At 43.6% G+C, this 21,084-nt stretch overlaps 1 protein-coding gene across 1 annotated transcript in view; it reads left to right on the top strand.

Moving 5' to 3' along the window:
- Positions 1-965: 965 nt before the first annotated feature.
- The window catches only part of FREM3 (FRAS1 related extracellular matrix 3), a 33,481-nt gene continuing 13,362 nt past the window's right edge, over positions 966-21,084 (top strand). The window contains 18 exon segments of the mRNA XM_089778204.1: positions 966-1,190; positions 1,193-1,251; positions 1,253-1,318; positions 1,320-1,479; positions 1,481-1,695; positions 1,697-2,045; positions 2,469-2,692; positions 2,694-2,746; positions 2,749-2,966; positions 2,968-3,229; positions 3,232-3,278; positions 3,281-3,413; positions 3,416-3,612; positions 3,897-4,609; positions 4,611-4,670; positions 4,672-4,790; positions 6,822-6,885; positions 7,643-7,707. Coding sequence (XP_089634330.1) covers positions 966-1,190; positions 1,193-1,251; positions 1,253-1,318; positions 1,320-1,479; positions 1,481-1,695; positions 1,697-2,045; positions 2,469-2,692; positions 2,694-2,746; positions 2,749-2,966; positions 2,968-3,229; positions 3,232-3,278; positions 3,281-3,413; positions 3,416-3,612; positions 3,897-4,609; positions 4,611-4,670; positions 4,672-4,790; positions 6,822-6,885; positions 7,643-7,707 — 3,229 coding nt within the window.

Below are 21,084 nucleotides of genomic sequence, written 5' to 3'. Positions count from 1 at the left end.
TTTAGTAAATTGCTGTCTCTAGCTTTCCTAGTCTCTTCCTAATGCTATAGAGGTATAGTATGCGGGATGGAAGAGTGTTAATAGTAACAGGAGTTTTTTAAAAAATATTGCTTGGGAATTGCCCCCTAAAAACTTTTGAAGAGTTGAAGAAAGATGAGTTTATGGTCATAAGTGATTTTAAGTAGGTCACAGTTTGGACAGCACTTCACAAGCTTCAGATCCACAGCTGAGAAGAATTACGTAAGAAGCCCTTGGTATTAGTTGTACTATAGAACAACTACATAAGTTAGCTGATTGAAGATGAGATGAAAAGCCCCCAGCTGCTCTCATTGACACCTGTGTGAAGACATATACATTGGATTTAAACAGCATTCAGAGGCTGAGTTAATACTGAGCCAAGGAAGTGGTGGTTCCTAGAGTTTGACAAACCACGTTCAGTGAGGTGAGAGTCAGATTAATAGTTAGAGAATAAATGGAAGGGGAGGGGGAGAAGCTGCACATTAAATCGGGATCACTAGCGCTGGGACTGGAGCGCTAGGCAGCTGAAGTCGCTACACTCCCAGCAAAGAAAAGTGGCTCCCTGCAGTGAGAAAAATGAGAAGCGAGAAAGGTGGTTTCCACGTCCCCCTCTCCCGGGGCCTGGGTTACTTTGTGCAGGGGTTGTTTTCTCCTCTAGGCTGCAGGGCGGGCGCTGGGTCCCCGGGTGGTCTGTTAGGCTGGCTGGTGCAGAACAGAGCGCACCGAACTCCGCAGGCAGCTGTTGGGAGGGGAGGCGCCGGAGCACGTGGAAGGAGCCGCCCCAGTGGTAAGTCAGGGGACTATAGCTAGAGGCCTGAGCCGGTGTAGCGAGCAAAACACCAGCGCGGAGCCGGATACTTCCCCTGGCGGCGCGGAGAACAGGGCTCCTCGCTGGGCGTCGCGGCGCTGCTGGTGGCCGAGGGGCTCGGTTCGTGCTCCCCGCCCTCATGCCTGACGTGCCGCGGACCGGGAGAGCCCCCCCCCCCCGCCATCCCCACTTGCTGGTCTCCAGCCTCCCCTGCCCCGGCGCAGCCCCTGCGGGCGGGGCGGGGAGGAATTTGCCCCCAGAACTGTATCCAGGCTCCAGCCTACGGATGACAATCTTCAGAAAGCGCTACCTGTGCTCCACTGATCTGGACACGGATGACAGCGAGTTGAAATACACCCTGCTTTCACCCCCCCAATGGACATAGATGAGAACCACCCTGTGCTGCTTGGGGAGAATGTGCTGGCAGAACCCTCTGGTGTCCATTACTCAGTTCATCCAAGTCCAGGTGAACCATCACAAAGTGGCATCCCGAGGAGCTGGGTATCACCCCAAGGGTGGTGGAATTTAACTACAGCCTAGAGGACTCCAGGAGCAACTGTGTGCCAGGAACCTTCACTCTCTTCCTGCAGCCAGTGAACCATCAGGCACCCCAGGTCACCAGCACAGGCTTCACTGTTCTTGAGCAGAGCAGCTTTTTTTCTAAGCGCTAATCAGTTGGATGCCACAAACACAGACCAAATTGTCTTCATCTTAAACAAGGCACTCCAGCACGGCCACCTGTGCTACCGGGAGGGGCTGATGGTCCAGGCTGAATCTTTCTTGCTAGATGATTTTGCCAGTGGGCATATATCCTACCAGCACAGTGGTGATGAATCCACCAGTGACTCCTATCAAGTGGAAGTGAGTGATGAGCCACTCCGTGCCAATCACTGTTAGGATCACTATGTAGCCAGTGGATGAGAAAAAGCCCAGCATCGCTCTACATGGTGGCAATGGACTGGTGGGACCCTCTATTGATGTGCTAGAAAATGGTGTCCTTGAGCTCACTACTTCCTTTATCCAGGGCACAGATGAACATACCAATGATCTGGCACTGACTTTCGTTGTGAAGGACCCTCCCCTCTACTCCTCCAGCTGGGTGACATTCTGGTAAATTGAGTGCCAGCAAGAACTTTCTCAGTGGGACAGCAGTCTATGCTCACAGGGTGGAGAGCTTGGCCTGCAGAAGAGGTATGACTCTTTGGCTGTGTCTACACTGGCATGAATTTCCGGAAATGCTTAAAACAGAATAGCTTTCGTTATAAGTATTTCCGGAAAAAGAGCGTCTACATTGGCAGGCTGCTTTTCCGAAAAAGCCCTTTTTCCGGAAAAGCACCTGTGGCTACTGTAGACGCGCTTTTCCGGAAAAGAGCCCCGATCGCGAAAATGACGATCGGGGCTTTTTTCCGGAAAAGACTACTGTGCTGTCTACACTGGCCCTTTTTCTGGAACAGTGTTCCGGAATAAGGACTTATGCCCGAGTGGGAGCAGCGTAGTTTTCTGGAATAGTGGCTGATTTTGTACAGTAGAGCGTCGTTGCTTTTCCGGAAATTCAAGGGCCAGTGTAGACAGCTCGTAGCTTATTCCGGAAAAGCGGCTGATTTTCCGGAATAAGTGGCCCAGTGTAGACACAGCCTTTCAGTCTGACCTTTCCTATGAGTGGGTGATGGAAGGCAGTACAGTGCTTGGCATGCACATGTCTGTTACTGTGCTCCCTGTGGATAGCATTGCACCTGAAGGGATGGAGAAGCCAGAGTTGTTCATTGTCTCAGAGGGAGGGAAGAAAGCTCTGACCCAGCAAGACCTGGATGTGGATTTGGCCATGGATAACATTTTGTGCACCATCACTTCTGGATACCTAGAGAATCTCTCCAGCCCCTGAGTCTGAAAAGTCTAGAGGTGACACAGCCATCAGTGCCTTCTCATCAAACATGTTCACTTGGGACATATCAGCTATGTTCAGAGCATCCACAAGGCCATGGAGCCCTTAGAGGACAGAGTCACTTTCTGCTGCTCTTATGGCATCAATGTTTCTCTACACCACTTATTCCCCAGTCTCATCATCCCTCCCAACAATGAAAAGCCTGAGCTGTTTTTGCTGGAGTTTGTGGTGCTGGAAGGGATGATTCTGGTTATTGACATGCCCAATTCTCAATAGCACAGATGCTGATCTTCCTCCAGACCATTTGCACTTCTTTATCAGTGTTTTCCCCCTGCCCCCAACCATGGGTGAATTGTGCAGTAGCTGTTAACTGGCACCTGTACCCAACTGTAACTTCACACTGGAGGAGATCCAGGAGGCCTCCAATATTGTGTATGAGCATGATGACTTTGAAGTTAAGGAGAACAGCTTCAAAATCCAGCTAAGCGATGGCCAGTACACAATGGAGCAGAAAGTGCTGATCATGATGAGACCTGTAGGATGACTATCAATGATGGGCTGGAGATAGTGATGACCTTGGACTCACCATGGACTCACCAATCTCTAACAGAGACCTTAAAGCCACAGTCATAGATTCAGAGGACAAGAACCTCACGTACATCATATGCTTGGCACCTAGGCAGGGCCTCCTTCAGCCTGTGAGCAAACGGAGCTGTTAGTGGACATGAACTTCACCCAGGATGATATAGACCAGGGTTATATCTGTTATGTTCATGCTGTCCAAGTTGTCCGTGACCTAGCTAAATTTGATGTTACTGATGGCATTAACCCCTTGATAATGATATAAAAAGTATCTATCAGCAGCATGGTTGTGGTCTTCCCTGAGCTGATTATCTGAGGCTGTGTCTAGACTGCACGGTTTTTTCGAAAAAAGTAGCCTTTTTTTGAAAAAACGTCACCTGCATCTAGACTACAGCCGCGTTCTTTCAAAATTAAATCTAAAGAACGTGGCTTTTCTTTCGACGGCAGTACTCCTCATTTCACGAGGAAGAACGCCTTTTTTCGAAAGTGCTCTTTCAAAAAAAGGTGTTCTTGAATGCAAACAGGGCTTTTTCGAAAGAGAGCATCCAGACTGCCTGGGTGCTCTCTTTTGAAAAAGCGGCTTGCTTTTTCAAAAGAGGCTTGCAGTCTAGACGTAGCCTGAGAGAGGGTAGAAAGGTGAAGCTCACAACTGACCTGCTTAGCACTAGTGACATTAACAGCCCTGATGAAAACCTACACCTCAGTATCACCCAGGCCCTAAGCCAACGGCATTTAGCGAGCTCAGACAGTCCTGGGGTGCCCGTTGCTTCCTTCTCTCAGCTCCAGCTTGCTAGCAATAAGATTTACTACCTCTCCACTGCAGAGGATGAGATGAAGATGGACAGCTTCGAGTTTGAAGTGACAGATGGCTATAATCCAGTCTGCTGCACCTTCAAGGTTTCCATTACTAGTATGGACAATAAAAGGCCAGTTCTGACGATCAATGATCTGGTGGCTGCTGAAGGGAAGACCAAACTGATTACTCCCTTTGAGTTGACTGTGGAAGACTGGGACTCCCCTGACCATTTGCTCCATTTCACAGTCACCCAAGTCCCTATCCATGGCCAGATTTTATGTAACAGCAGCTATCCTGTGACTAGCTTCACCAAACTAGACTTGAATGAGAATCTGATCAGCTATAGACATGATGGCACAGAAACCAGCCAGGATAACTTCTCTTTTACTGTGACTGATGGCACCCACACAGACTTCTACATTTTTTTTTCTGACACCCTCCTGGAGCCTCATCAACCCCAGATGATGAAGATCCAGATCAATCCCCTGGACAATGGGATGCCACAATTAGTCGTAAACAAGGGTCTCAGCACTGAGAAGCTTTCTGATTGGACACTGCGGCTTCTTGATCACCAGCAAGTCACTTGGTAGAAGACCAAGACAGTCTACACAAACTGCTGAAGTACAGAATCACAGATGGTCCAGAACATGGGTTCATCATTCATCTTGGTCTTGGAAATGAGCGCATTAAGATGTTTACACAAGGTTGGTGGTAATAGATGTACTCATTTACAGCCTTCAGATCCATCAGTGTACCATAGGCAGTTCGCTTTCTCACTTGTGAGGTGATATAAAATTTACTGGATTGTTTTTAGAAAAATGATAAAGACAAAGATCTTAAGGTACATGGTAGCCTTGAAATTAGATTCATTTTAAAAGGAAGTAGAAAGGCTTGTTCTATTTACTAACACTTCACCTAAATGTCTCAGATTTACTTGCAAGACTTGATGATAACCCTATGCATGGTTCAGTGGTTAGGTCCTGGTACCATGCACTAAGAGGCATAGAGTACATTTTTCAAAAGCACCTGAGGTATCTCTACATAGCCCATGCCAGTGAACTTGTTTCAGATCACTTGGGATTGTGGGATTCACTCTAGCACTCCAAAAATAGCTGTGTAAGCAGCACTTTTGACGTTGCTGCACAGCCTGGAGTCTAGAGATGTCTACTCAGCCATTTTAGAGTATTAGCACAAACCCAGTGAACTTGAATCTTGATCCTGGCTGGAAGGCTTGTTGCTGGTTTGTTTTCCATGGGCTGTGTGGACATACTTTGTGATTTAGTAACCCAGGGACCATTGATTTTTTTTTTTTTTTCAGTGAGACTTCCAGTGGATGCCAGAATTGCTCCACATCACATTTGAAGGACTTAAGAGCCTACATCAAATAAATACTTTTAAAAAATGTAGCCCTAGCCTCCATTCCAGTCTTGGTGTGTGACCTAGGCAAATTCATTCTACGTTTCTGTACTTCAGTTTCACCACCTCTAAAGATGGGATTTGTAGATTTGCTGATAATGTGTCAAATGGGGATGTAAAATCCCATTTAAAATGTTAATCAGTTAAACTATATGTTTAACTGGTTAATTGGCCAGCAAGGCGTGTTGTGGGCAGGAGGCCACTAGAGCAGCCCCTTCCCATGGCGTGACATGGTGAGCCCAGCTGGGCTGGAGCAGCCCCCATTCTGTGTGCCCCACAGTACAGTGTGGTGGGCTTGGCTAGGCTACAGCAGCCCCTCCACATGTGCTGCACCATGGGGGCTGCTCCAGCCTGGCTGGGTGCTGGTTAACTAGTTATCTAAGTAAGCAAGCCAGCTGGGCAATGCTTACCAGGTAACTGGTTACCCCTACATCCCTAGTGTCAAAGTGTGATCTGGGATCCTATTGTTCTGTCACAGGACACAAGCAGTTCCCATGTATAGCAATGTGGAGTTACTCATCTCTTATAGGGGGATAATCAAATCTTAATATGGCCCCAAAGCGCTTTGACTATAGATCTTCTTCCCACCTCCCAAGATCAAAATGGGGACAAAAGCAGAAAGCAGCCACCTTTGTTTCTGGATTTAGAAAAGAAGAGGCTATCAGGTTGCAAATATGGATGTAAGTAGGTGTGGTTAGGCACGGGGTCAAGAAGAATGGGTGCACTCCATGGATTGTCCTCCACAATCCCCTCTGGGAAACCAGCAGCGAATCTGTAAATATAACACTATAAACCTAACACAGTCCGGGACTATATTAAACTTTTCATTAACTCTTTCCACATTGTGGAACCTCTACCTTTTAGAGACTTTATCCATTCACCTGCACCACAGCTGAGCTGACATGAGCCTCAAAAGACCGGTTGACACTCCAGCATGGAATTTGTGCAGAAGTCCACTGACAGATTTTGCTGCCTCATCTTGGAGCATCGTTAGGTTTTCGGGTGCTCATTTTGCAGAGGGCAAAACCCTTGTAGCAGAAAATATACACAGATGACTAGAAAAACTTCATGGTTGACTTTCACGCAGGTGTACAACCTAGTCAAGTCTAAATACTAATTAAACAGTGCAAGAAATGGCTCTTTCCACTGCCCTTAGCTGCTTTAGTTCTGTTATTACATGCTGAAGAAATGCACAACCTTAATTTGGGAAGAGGGAAAAAAGCTTCTTTTATGATGCACTTATTTGTAGTTTCAAGGCTCTAGTCTGTAACAAATTTCAGATTGAGTTCTTCTTTATTAACACTTTATTTGTCTTTCAGTTCATCTTTCAATCTCTAGTGTAGTGAAAAATGTTTACAATGTAGCTGTTAATGTTCCACATCTGTAAATAATTGTTTCAATTAGAGCCTGTTACCTTCAATAGCAATTAACACGCAATTATGCAGAGAAGCATTAGATCCAGAATATTTGCTTTGCTGAATTGTGTATGAAGAAATTGATGCACAAAGAAGGTTCACATAAAACTGAAACTCTTAACTTTGTTTGTGAAGAAGAAAAATATCTTCAGTAATCTTTGAATTAGCAAGTTCAGAAATGGTCACAATATAAAATAAAATAATTCCCACACTTCCCACTGTTTTCCCCCCCGATATAGTCATGTGCAATAGTTTTGTGTATTAGGGTTTTTTTAATCCAAAACTATGGGGCTCAAGTTTTACCCTCCACTGTATAATTAATTAAAGTGTAGCAGAGTCATTCTTGCCATATTGTTGGTGAAGGGTTTCTGATAACCAGAATTTGCATTTAGTTAAAACTTGTAATTAATATATTAACAGATTAAAACAACAAATTAGTTTTTAGCTTTAAATGTGTAAACAGGTTAATTTCTGATACTTCCTACCTTGCTCTGTAATGCAATGCTACTACAACAGTGTGTTCTTGTGGGGAGTCTTCTACAGCTGGCTGTTTCTTTGTCTAAGCTAATGTTAAAGCATTATTCTTCAAAAATAATTAGTAGTTTATGGGAATGTGATCAAATATTGTTTACTGAAGTAAAATACCTATAATTAAATTCTACTGGTAAGTTTTATATTCTGCAGTAAAATGCTTTGATTCACTTATAGCATGTTTCTTTTATCAGCTATGCCTTAAAAGAGGGTGACAATTTTTCCAGTGATATTATCTACTTCTCTAATGAAGATAATGGTAAGATTATACCTCTTACATGTACTATACCTTAACATGAGATCCAGCAACAGAATGGTATTCATATTGAAATTAATGAAATATTTCACTCTATTTTATTGCAAGTTCATGAACGTTTTGTATAATTTTATTCTGAATAATGGCTGAGCACATATTAAATATATAATGAAACGAATGTAGATTTCAGCAAAAAAAAAAAAAAAAAAAAAACAAGGAGTCTGGTGGCACCTTAAAGACTAACAAATTTATTAGGGTATTAGAGCACTGAATGGTGTAAAAATTCTTAATAGGTTACAAAATCTTTCACCAATATGTCACTATTTCAAATCTTGTCACAGGTCAGTAGTAATTGGAAGCTATGATTGCTTTTCTGTGGCCTGAGTGGAAAGTTGTTGTTGATACTAGTAGAGTTCCAGACATGAATATCACAAAAACTTAATATCACTCTATGTAGCCCCTTGTTAATAGTGTCAGCAGAGAGACCAAAAACAGAGTCAGCATGGAGGCTGAACACTGCATTGCCCATACACCCAAACAGGGAGTCCCTCTACCTCTAGATCAGGGGTGGGGAAAATCAGGCCTATAGACCGGATCTGGCCTGCCAAGCATTTCTCTCCAACCTGTCTAGCTGACTAGCAGAGCGTACATGCTTGCAGGTGTGTTCAGCTGCCCCTCCCTCACCTTGCTCCCTCCTGCAGCTGAGCTGCTCCCAGGATTCTGCCGCTAACTGTGCAGAGCTGGGGGGGGGGGGGTGTGTGGAGAGGAGAGGGGAATGCTGAAGTCAGGGTGTGCCCCTGAACCTCAGAGCAGGGATTGGGGAGTGGGAGTCACACACAGCAGAGCTGCTCCAATCTGTAGCATGGATGGTTAGTGACTCAGAAGAGCGCCTGTCTTAAGAGGCAGTGCACTGTTTTTAAGATTTTAGTACTCATGCACTCTGTCATATGCACATGCTCACACGTGTGTACACACACACACACACACACACACACACCATCTCTTCAGAACCAGGGAAGGGGGAGACAGCAGAGCTGGGCAGCTTTTCTGGTCTTAGAGAAACAGAGCATGGCTTATCTCAAATTCAGCCAGCATACACACACTGTATCTCTGTGCCACATTATTTCTGTGTCATTCATATATACACACACACACACACACTTCCAATCTCTGTGCCTCACACACTCAATCTGTATCACAAAGTCTGGTAATGTGAGCTATGTATGTTTTTATATGACTTAGCAGATAAATGAAGTCCAGTAAAGTGCAGGAAGGGCAGAGCTGGCATCCAAACTTGTAAGAGAGCTGCTTGTATAAAGGTTTCTGTAATTACAATGAATGTGCTAAAGGAATTCCAGTCGTAATGACTTTCAGGGTTGCTCTCTGCTAGGATGTCAAAAGATGCTTAGAAAAATGGTCTCATGAGCAAAGGATTCATATGCTAAAACGAATGCAAGTGGCGAAAATCTAGTGGCTATAAAAGTGAGGTTGGATTTTAATTAGGGCTGTCTAGTAATTGCGCAATTGATTGCAATTTTTTAATCTTAAAAAAAAGATTAATTGTACGATTAAACAATAAGACTCCAGGTGACCCTGGGCTCTGAGTTGTGCTGCCCCTTTGAAATGCCACCGCAGTGTTTCGAAGGGGCAGCACAATGCAGAGCCTGAGGTCAGCTGGAGTCTCCTGCTGAGCCTCGGCTCTGTGCAGTGCTGCCGCTGTGACACTTCAAAGGGGCAGTACTGTGGGAACCCAGGATCAGCTGTGCAGCGGTGCCTCTTTGAAAACCTTCTGCAGCGTTTCAAAGGTGCAGTGCAATGCGGAGCCTGGGGTCAGCTGGAGTCCCCAGCTGATCCTTCGCTCTGCTTGTGCTGACCCTTTGAAACGCAGCGATGGCATTTCAAAGGGGCATTGCTGCAGGGAGCCTGGGGTCAGCTGGGGACTCCAGCTGATCCCGGGCTCCCACTGTGCTGCTCGTTTGAAACACCCTACCGGCGTTCAAAGGGGGCAGCGCTGCAGAAATGCCCGTGATTAACACATTTAAAAAATTAATGCATTAATTGTGCTCTGCATTAATCGCAGGCGTTGATGCACATTAATAGACAACCCTAATTTTAATATTGGCCAATTACTTGGTAGAGTGCTAGGAAAGTTTAATGTGATCATGGAATTATATGACTAGAAGGGGCCCTTGAAAGGTCATCTAGTCCAGTCCCCTGCACTCATGGCAAAACTAGACCAGAGGGTGGTTAATAAGCCCCAGGTGATTTGCTAGAGTTAGCCCCTGGCAGGCCACTGGCACTTTTTAACCTGTGCGTTCGCAGGTACAGCCACTCACAGTTCCCATTGGTGCTGGATTGCTGTTCCCAGCCAATGAGAGCTTCAGGAAGTGGCACAGAACAGGACACGAGTTCCCACAGCTCCCACTGGTTGGGAACGGCGATCTGTGGCCAGTGGGAGCTGCAAGCAGCTATACCTGCAGACGAGCAGGTAAATGCTGGTAGTCTGCTAGGGGCTAACCCTGGTGATCCATCTCTGGCCTGTGGTGTCTAACTTTTAAAAATCTCCATTGATGGGAGATTCCACAACCTCCTTAGGCAATCTATTCCAGTGCTTAACCACCTTGACAGCTAGAATGTTTTTCATATTTCCAATCTACACCTCCCTTGCTGTGATTTAAGCCCATTGCTTCTTGTCCTATCATCAGACGTTGAGAACATTTTCTTTTCTCCCTCTTCCTTGTAATAACTTTTTAGGTACTTGAAAATGGTTGTCACCTCTTAGTTTTATCTTTTCCAGAGTAAACAATCCCAGTTTTGCCTCCTAGATCATGATTTCTAGATCTTGTACCTTTTGTGGTCGTATTCTCTGGACTTTCTCCAATTTGTCCACATTTTTCCTGAAGCGTGGAGCCCAAAATTGGACACAACACTCAGTGTGGAATAGATCAGAAGAATTACTTCTTACATCTTGCTTATGTCACTCCTGCTAATATATCCCAGAATGGTGTTTGCTTTCTTTGCAACCGTGTTACACTCTTGACTCATATTTAGCTTGTGTTTCTTGATTTTTTTTTTTTGAACCATTACATCATTTTATGGAAGTCAGAATAATTTAAAATACTGAACCAATTTCAACCCTGGTTGAACTGAATCTTGGAAGAATTTGTCTTATGCTTACAAACCAAGATGGAATAGTAGGCTGCTAGAATGTACAGCTTTCATAGTCTGAATGAACCAATTTTCGTTATGGTTTTAAGTTGGGTGAGTAAATTATTTCATTGAGCTTCAAGGAACTAGAAGGCCTCTGCTTCATAAACAATGAATGCACTATGCCATGTTTCATAGCTGGCACTTTGTATGCTTGGCAACATTACAGCTGGAAATATCTTCTCTTTTAGGAGCCAATAGATTAATAATCAATAGACAAAGCTACAACACGCTGCAAATGGCCTTTGGTCTGTACTTCCTTTGATGAAAGAAAAAAGTTGAACATAGGCTATCTGGGAATAAATTGGCAAAAATAAAATAGATTTCTTATAACAATTATTTTCTAGCTGATTTTGTAGTGCCATGTAACTGATGATGTTAAACAATACCTCTTCATTCAATGGAAATGCATTTCTTGTTTTTCCATTTGCTAACGTTGCTCTTACTATGCAGGAGAAGTTATGAAGTGCCACTTACTTTTCTTCCAGATGTCTTATTTTGCTGTCAGTTGATGAATGTTTGAATCCTTTACTGGCTATGTCATGATCAGCTTGGCTAACTGCAAAACAATTAGAAAAACTGGGGGAGGGAAAACCACACACAGTTGAACAGATGGTGAATTTCATTACTTATAGACTAAGGGACACAAAGTCTGTAGAGCTGGAGCTAGGTTTTATTAGCAATACTTGTCTTTGCTAAACTGAGCAATCTTGTTTGATAAATTAGTAGGCCATAAATGTACTTTACGATACTACTTTTATAAATAAAATGGAAGAAGAAAGCTGTTGTCTAAGGCAGTTGAACTGAGGGAGTAAATTATATTCTGTAGCTATGTGTATTTATAAATGAAAATGGCTAGAAGTTATTGTCTGGGTTTTTTGCATGCTAATATAACTGGCATAACTTCAGGAAAAAACTACGTGACCATTGTCAATTAAGAGGGTGTCATATCAATGAGTATCAGCTGTCCAATGCAGAAAATAAGCAAACTGAAAATTAGAAGGAAAAAAAAATTCTGTCCAGTCACACTTTGGCTTATAGCAGGGATGGGGAACCACAGGTGCGCTGGCTGCACGCAGCTCGTCCGAGGTAAGCTTCTAGAGCAGGGATGGGCAATAATTTTTTGCCGGGGCCACTTCAGAAATTTTTTTAAGCAGCCCCAGGCCACACCGGAAGGCGCCTTTGCCCTCCCCCAGAGCTTCGCCCTAAGAGCCCATGCCCCTGGCGGTGAGAGGAGACTTCACACGCTCCCCCTTTTGCCCTCAGGCTAATCAGGGCTTGGGGGCAGGGAAGTGCGCAAAGTCTCCTCCCACCCTGCCAGGAGTGCATGGCGCTTCTAAGCGTGGCACGCTCGGGCGGAGAAAACTTCATGCGCTGCCCCCAGGCCCTGATTGGCCAGGGACCGGCAAGGCCTCCGTGGGCCGGATCAACCTGCGTGGTGGGCCAGATCAGGCCCGCGGACGCCCTTTTGCCCACCCCTGTACTAGAGGGTGGATGCTTTGTTTACCTGAGCATGGAGTCCTGTAGGCATGGAGCCCCTCAGCAACCAGTGATCGCAGTTTGCCGTTCCCAGCCAGCTCCCACTGGTTTAAAAAAAGGTAAACAACGCTTCCTGCCAGGGGCTAATCTTGATGAACTACATGCAGCCTGTGGGTCGGAAGCCTCCCACCCCTGGGCTTACAGTGATGTTTGGAGTTACTTGTACCAATAAAAAGTAAACATAATTGAGACAGAAGTGTCATCTTTTAAGTTTGTCCCTTTTTAAATCACATAATTTATGAGAGAGAGAGAGAGAGCTTTCTTTGGTACAGTAATTACCCAGTCCCTGCCACTCTCTCCTGCCCCCCCTCCGCTGCAGGCGTGGAGGGGGAAGTTGGGCAGTGCAGCCCGGGCCCCCTGGGAGGTATGTAACCCTAGCCCCTGGGAGGAGCTACAGCTGTGTTATCTGCTTAAACGAAGCACACAAGATCTTTTATAGGGGGAAAAGGCAGTACGCCGCATTTATTGAGACTACAGCAATTGCAATGCACATGCACACGCACACACACCAGACGATGTTATAGTTACCAGTACAGATTCTGTATCAGTCTAGTGGCCAGCTAGATTGAACACAGAGGGAGAGCAGGGCCTTGGTTGATGCTCTTCTGGAGTTGGTGGCAAGACAAACCCAAAGTTCCATAGCCAGGCATCCTGCTTTTATAATCCTTTTCTCTGTTGAAGTCTATGGATTTCACTGTGTCAGCCCGTGACCAGAGTGTTATCTTTGGCGTCAGTGTTCCCAAAACATTTTCCAAAGCTCATCCTGTAATCAGTCATCTTTTCAAGGGTGCTAGCTCTGCTTTAAGGCTGTCAATCTGCCAATATCTGATCGTCTTATGAGTAGGGGTCCGCATCAATTATTATAGATGATTTTTCTTTGACGCCGGGCTGTCTCATTTTTGCCCACGCTCACCCTGCCTCCTTTGGCCATCTGGTTCTGAGCAATAACTTTTGCATCTTTATCTCAACATACATGCCTCTTTCACACACAAACAATCTTTTACAAGGACTTCTCAAGGGAGGGCATAGCATCAATATCTACACTGGGCAAAGCAAAAAGGTGTTGTAAATCAAACAATTAAGACCTTAGCCTTCAACATTCTTCTAGTCTCATTAACACAGACACAATATTAGAAACTATCTTTTTACTTAGGCCCATCTACTAAACTCACTAAAATTTAGGACAAAGAAATAAACATTTAACTAAACTTAATTTAATGAAATGTGTATTAACATACACCTTATATTGCTATATTATTGCTACATCATTAAATTATATTGCTAAACCTAAAATACAAATATAAAACTTTTGGTTCCAACAGCTGGAGCAGTGCTACACTCATCCACCAGTAAGCCCTCCGACTCTGACACCTTTCCTAAGCCTCCAGCATGAGTCCCCATGCCCTGATTCCTGCACCCACCCTTGCTGTGATCCCCCTTCCCTGATCTCCCTCACCCCTCTTCCCCTTGTCAAGATTCCTGCACTCCCACCCCCTGTCCTGAGTCCCTTGTCCTGAACCCTGGAGTCTCTTGCTCTGCACCCCCTGCCTTGAGTCCTGCACCTTGCGTCTCCTTGCCCAGACTGCTGCACCTCCCCACCCCTTATACTGAGTCCCCACAAGGACCTGTGCAATGCCAGGTAAAAACTCTAGTCTGCAACATAAGTATGATCTGCCAGTTAGGGGAGTTGCTGATTTATTGGTGGTTTGTGTGACTGACTCAGCACGAAATTTTCAAAATGTTCACTACACAAACTGGACCCACTACTCAATTGTTGGAGAAAATCTGAGCATTAGTGCCTCTAATCAACTGCTTACAGTGCAGACTGTGTAGTTAGTCACAAGTATTTGGTTTTGTGTCTGTGGTTCATTTTGTTGGCCCGAATGTTGGCAAAAAGTGAGCCTACAAAAGGAGGTAAGGTTCAGGTGCTTTAAAATGTACTTTTAAATCTGTGTTAGTGAGTGTCATAATATGTTTGTTCAAAGAAAAACATGTAATGATTTGCAGTATACTGAGAGCCTGTTACTGTTGCCTTTACTCTATGCTGACATTTAAATACTGAAGAATTCATTGTTTTTTTTCCTGAGGCTTTTCATGCAAACGGCAGTAAACCAAATAGTGGGCACCAGACAATACTTCTCCACATTCTTTTATGTTCAGCATTGCTATGTATAAACAGCTCTTTACCACCTGGAGGCTTCTCTTTTTCCATTTATCTTTGTCAGTGCCCTTAACCTTTTGACACCCACTGTCATTGCTGCCCTGCGGGCCTCTTTTCAATTACTGTAGCTAAAAGAGTAGGGAGAGTTAAAGGACACTGAAGGCTACCCGGTTTTGCTGATATCCTGCAGACAGCTTCTAAACACTTCATGGAAAGCTGATTTTAAGCTTACAATTCTGTTGGGTAAGGGAATTTTACTGCAGAATTTGAAAGATGGTCTGCTGACCATTCTTAAATGAAGAGCATTTCCCTTCATTAGCACAATCCCTAAAACAAATCTACAGGTAAGGGACACTTACCACACTAGTAATCTAAAATATGGGGAATGCTTGTTCTGTGGGTCTTTGGGATAGCTCCCAGCATGCCTGGAATGAAATCCTGGCCCCATTGATGTTGATTGGAGTTTTGTCACTGACATTAATGGAGCTAGTATTTCAGTTATAGGCTTCCATTCATCAAAGACTGATAATGGTAAAAGTATGCAACAAGTGAGGTTAAGGACATGCTTCTAAAGTATGTTTTCTCCTGCATTTTTCTTTTATACCAACCAAAAATTAAAGAAGGAGATTGAGCCACGGAGTTCAAATTCAGGTTCGAACTTCCTAGGAATTCAAGATATGTATTCTGCATAGGCCAATTGCAGTAAGATGGCTAAACAGCAAAATTCAAATTTGGATCAGATGTAGATTCAAACTGCTTCAAGGTTGGAATAAGAGATGGGGTCTGGTCTAGGACTATGGTTTGGTTCCATATCTAGTGTGAATGTTAAATGCTATAAAACACAACATATAACCCTCCCCCTACCCTTGTACCTCTCTCCTTCCTCTGTGTGAGTCCTTATTGCTCTTTTATCACCTCTCACCTGGGAATAATTTGCCATGAACCAGGCATAGTTTATATTGTAATTTCTTCTCATCGTTCTATTTTTTTTCAATGAAATTGACTTTAGACCTTTGATAGAAATTAAATGCGCTCTACATTGTTTGTTTCACTAATCTTTAATAATGACTTTCCATTAGTCTCTTGATATTGTAACAGATTAATACATGTAGGGTAAAATAGCTAGTGCATTTACTTTCACATCTCATGTAAAAGAGTGCTTGCTTTTTGCTCAGCATACCCAATTCAGTTGTAACTTTTTTTCACTTGTGTCCTTTCTCACCTCAGAATCTCAAAGTACTCTGCAGACGTTAATTGTGAAGTAGGCCTTATTATACTTATTTTAGAGAGAGGTCATCCTGAGGTGCAGAGACCCATGGGCAGTGCCAGGAGTAGAACATGGGATTTCTAATTTCTGGACCATCTTCGTGCGATAAATAAGAAACCAAATTCTTTCCCAAGCAAGTTTAAATAAAATTTAAGAAAACCTCTTTCTAATTTCATTAAAAATCAGTAATGTCACTCAGCAAAGACATGTGATTTCTTGAATAACAAAGTATGTCAAGAAACTTGCACTATAGGAATCTTTAGAATTTGGTAGGAGGATGCAGACCTCTTTTTAACACACTTTCATGTGCTATAATTTTGCTTTCTGCATTGAATGATGCCTGTTACCTGTGTTGACCCCAGGAGTGGGATACTTTATTGTGATACTCGTGTTTGCAAAGGCATTATGTTTCTGCTGAAAGGAATAAACATGAGCTCAAGTGGAATGAAAATACCCAAGTGTTCCTAACACGGTTTGGATTCATCCCTTATTGTTTCAAGAAACTCTGCTTGCAATGTTTTAAATAAAAATTCTGGCACCAAAATTGTTCAGACTTGTGGTTCCCTATCGGTTGGTCATCGGTACAAGAGCACTGAGTGTCCACCATTCTTGATGACATAACATAATTTTACCATTAAGTAATCTATATTTATGTGCAAACTAAATTACAATTTAATTAACCTTTTTTGAGAATTTTCTTTTGATTTTTTTTTTTTTTTTTTTTGGGGGGGGAAGAAGTTTGTGATATTTTCATGCTCCTTGGACCCCCGAGTAGGTGGAAATGGGAGCCGGTGTTTTTCATTGTCCAGCTCACTCTACGTAGGGCCAGGAGAACATCAGTAAAAAGGCTGATGCAGAACGGAAGAGTTATTCACTCCAAAAGCTCCCCTCTTCCCCTTCCCACCATGCTGATTGTTGGGATTCCACTCAGCTTCCCAAGAATTCTGTTTGACTCTAGGCTTTGCCACTCAGATGTCTTTATTTGGCAAATAGCAATACCATACACAGTTGATCAGACTGAAACACATCAGGTATGGATGGATGGTGCATCACAGCTCCAAGTTACCCTCCCTTGTGTATACATTAAACATCTCATTGCATGTTTCAGAGGTAGCTGTGTTAGTCTGTTTTAGCAAAAACAATGAGGAGTCCAGTGGCACCATAAAGATTAAAAATTGTGTTACAGCATAAGGTTCAAGAGTTGCAGCTCATTTCATTAGATGCATGGGGGGGGAGGGGGAGAAGAAACAGATAGGGTTGCAGGGATGAGAGTGTTACATCAGAGCTAATTCAATCAGGTGCATGTGGATTAAAAAGGTGGGAATACCTAAATGAGAGAGCCATTCCCAGTCTCTGTTCAGACCCATTCAGATGGTGTCACATTTACATATTAATTCCAGCTCAGCAGTTTCATGTTGTAAAAGCTTGTTTTTTTTATTTTTTTTTGCTTGGCAACTTTCAAGTCTAACTGTTTCCCAGGAGGTTAAAATGTTCTCCTACTGGTTTTTTCTATGTTGCCATTCTTGATGTCTGATTTGTGTTCATTTTTTCACACATTTTAGGATTTGCTTTGTTACGTTGCAGGAACCAGTTCCCATGCAGCATGTGCTGTCCATGGTTTGACTTGCTCTTTACCTCATCTCAATATTCCTATTACCTTATTTTGTCCCTAGTTATTTAATTGACAAGGTATAGTTCCCTGGGTGTTCTTCTGCTTGTCTTAGTTGGCTCAGACATTCTATGTTCTTAGCCTACTGACTTTTATTTAACACATATTGTGTTTTCAACCTGATGATTCATTTACGTCTCTAATTTTGTCTTCCAGAAAAATGAGATCATGAAGGAAGAAGTAATTACTCATGTCACAATAGGCCTCCACTACTCTGAAACTTATTCGAGTCTTCAGCTGCTTGATGAGCTTAATTATCCTCAGCATCTCCACAAGTTCAGCATCTCCACAAGTTCAGGTTATCTTCTCCAACCTCCACATCCCCTCTTCCGAGATTCATTTTCCACTCTGTTCCCCCATCTCCAGTCCCCACCTTCTCCTTGCACCTCTTGCTCATCACTCCCTATCTCAGGTTTCTCTCTCCAGTCTCATTCCCCTCTCCAGTCTCCGCTAAGAATGTAAAATCCTGTTTGTTTAGTTAACAGGTTAAAGGATATGTTTAACTGGTTAACCAATTAAATGAGGGTGGGCAGACAAGAGTGGCTCCCCTGCCACAGCATTGCTAGGCTGGGCCCACTGTGGACCGGAGTGGGGGGGGGCGATGCATTCTGGGTGAGCTGAAGCGCCTCTGCCACAGCATGGCTGAGCTGGGCCTGCTGTGGACTGAGGGACCGCTCCAAGTGGACTGGAGCACCACCTGCTTGTGGTGGGCCCCATGGTGCTGGAGCAGCCCTCTGTGAGTCGTGAAGGTGGGGGGCTGCTTCAACCCCAGCCGGTTAACCATAACCATTAAGCATCACGCAGTAAGGGTAATGTTTACCAGTTAGCCATTCATATCCCTAGTCTCCACCTCCTCATCTTGTCTTCTGGCTTGGTTTTCCTCTCCTGCATGAATGTGTCTCGCTCTGGCATCCTCCCTCCTGGGTTCCCTCTCTTGGACTCTGATCTCTTCTACAGCCTTCCAGAGAATAGTTGAACACTTCTCAGACAGGACACTCACCAGGATAATGAAACTGATTAGTGTAGACTGATACTTTACTACTTTCTTAAGTCTTTAATTCTTAAAGGTTAACATTTCTAAATAATTCTTCCCTTGATAGAGCACCTTCCTATGATTCAAAGCTGCCCCATTTCCAAACATATAATAAGCAACGTGTCTCTATGAGAATTGAAATCTGTACTTATGCACCCAGATTCGTAGGCCCATGAACTGAGCTGCTGCTCAGTGATGGTGCACTTAGTGACCTGTTTAAAAATATGGGTCCCTGGGGATTTCAAAAGCTTTTTGTTCCTGCTTGCTGCCCAGGAGCTGGGTTCTGAAAAGTGGATAGGGAGGAGTTTGAGCTCATGGCCCTCTAGTGGCTCAGAGAAGGTCAGTGTAATCTGTTGCTCCATCCTAATGGATGGGACAAGAGGTTCCAGTGTTGCTTTGGGAGTGCGGTGGCTTCAGTGCGTTCTCTTCTGTGGGGTGTGGCATTCAAGCCACAATCCAGCCAGTGGGCAGGTACCTTTTATAAAAAAAAAAAAAAAGGCTTGATTCTCAGAAATATGTCGTCTTCACCCCTTGTACTGACATTGGGGGAAGAAACAGGTGTTCAGCACCTCTGAACATCAAGCCACATACTTAGATGAATGACAATAGCATGAGACCATAATCAGGCCCAGAGTCTCAATTTCAAACAGTTTATCAAAGTTTTGTTCTCTGCACACAAGAATATTTAACGTGGAGGATCATATACAGTCAGACTTAGCAAAAACATATCCGCTGCCACTCTGAGACCAAGTTTGGAAGGTGTCAGCCTGAAAGGAATGTTATTACTATGGTTATGATTATCTAAAAAGTGGCTTTGTCTAGTAATTGCATATTAGCCTTAGCTGTAGTGTTGCTAGGCTCAGACTAGGACTGACTTAAGATATAACTTATCAGATGCTTCTGTCTGTCTCACTCAAATTCCGTTTACTTTATTTGGAGATCTGCATAAATAAGAACATAAGAACGGCCGTACTGGGTCAGACCAAAGGTCCATCCAGCCCAGTATCCTGTCTCCTGACAGTGGCCAGCACCAGGTGCCCCAGAGAGGGTGGACCGAAGACAACGATCAAGCAATTTGTCTCCTGCCATCCCTCTCCAGCCTCTGACAGACAAAGGCCAAGGACACCATTTTATTCCCTGGCTAATAGCCTTTTATGGACCTAACCTCCATGAAATTATCTAGCTTCTCTTTAAACTCTATTATAGTCCTAGCCTTCACAGCCTCCTCTGGCAAGGAGTTCCACAGGATGACTACACACTGTGTGAAGAAGAACTTTCTTTTATTAGTTTTAAACCTGCTCCCCATTAATTTCATTTGGTGTCCTCTAGTTCTTCTATTTAGGGAACTAATAAATAACTTTTCTTTATCGGCCCTCTCCATACCACTGATGATTTTATAGACCTCTATCATATCCCCCCCTCAGTCTCCTCTTTTCTAAACTGAAAAGTCCCAGTCGCTTTAACCTCTCCTCATATGGGACCCTTTCCAAACCCCTAATCATTTTAGTTGCCCTTTTCTGAACCCTTTCCAAGGCCAAAATATCTTTTTAGATGTGGTCTCCTCACCTCAGTACACAGTATTCAAGATGTGGGCATACCATAGTTTTATACAGGGGCATTAAGATATTCTGGGTCTTATTTTCTATCCCTTTCCTAATAATTCCTAGCATCCTATTTGCCTTTTTGACCGCTGCTGCACACTGTGTGGAAGTTGTCAGAGAACTGTCCACGATAACTCCAAGATCTCTTTCCTGATTGGTCATAGCCAAATTAGCCCCCATCATACTGTACGTATAGTTGGGGTTATTTGTCCTGATGTGCATTACTTTACACTTATCCACATTAAATTTCGTTTGCCATTTTGTTGCCCAATCACTCAGTTTGGTGAGATCGTCTTGGAGTCCCTCACAGTCTGCTTCTGTCTTGACTATCCTAAACAGTTTTGTATCATCTGCAAACTTTACTACCTCACTGCTTACACCTTTCTCCAGATCATTTATGAATAAGTTGAAAAGGATTGGCCCCAGGACTGACCATTGGGGTACACCACTAGTTACCCCTCTCCAATCTGAAAATTTACCATTTATTCCTACCCTTTGTTTCCTGTCTTTTAACCAGTTCTCAGTCCAAGAAAGGACCTTCCCTCTTATCCCATGGCCATGTAATTTACACAAGAGCCTTTGGTGAGGGACCTTGTCAAAGGCTTTCTGAAAATCTAAGTATACTATATCTACTGGATCCCCCTTGTCCGCATGTTTTGTTAATCCCTTCAAAGAACTCTAACAGACTAGTAAGACAGGATTTCTCTTTACAGAAACCATGTTGACTTTTGTCCAACAAATGATGTTCTTCTACATGCTTCACAATTTTATTCTTTACTATTGTTTCGACTAATTTGCCCGGTACTGAAGTTAGACTTACTGGTCTGTAATTGCCAGGATCGCCTCTAGAGCCCTTTTTAAATATTGGTGTTTATAAAGCCTCATTTATTTTTGTTTTAGATT

Source organism: Pelodiscus sinensis, chromosome 4 (assembly GCF_052426305.1).
Source record: "Pelodiscus sinensis isolate ZL-2025 chromosome 4, ASM5242630v1, whole genome shotgun sequence".
In the NCBI taxonomy this organism is placed as follows: Eukaryota; Metazoa; Chordata; order Testudines; family Trionychidae; genus Pelodiscus; species Pelodiscus sinensis.
The sequence above is the reverse complement of the archived record's forward strand: the minus strand, read 5'-3'. Positions and strand labels throughout refer to the sequence as shown.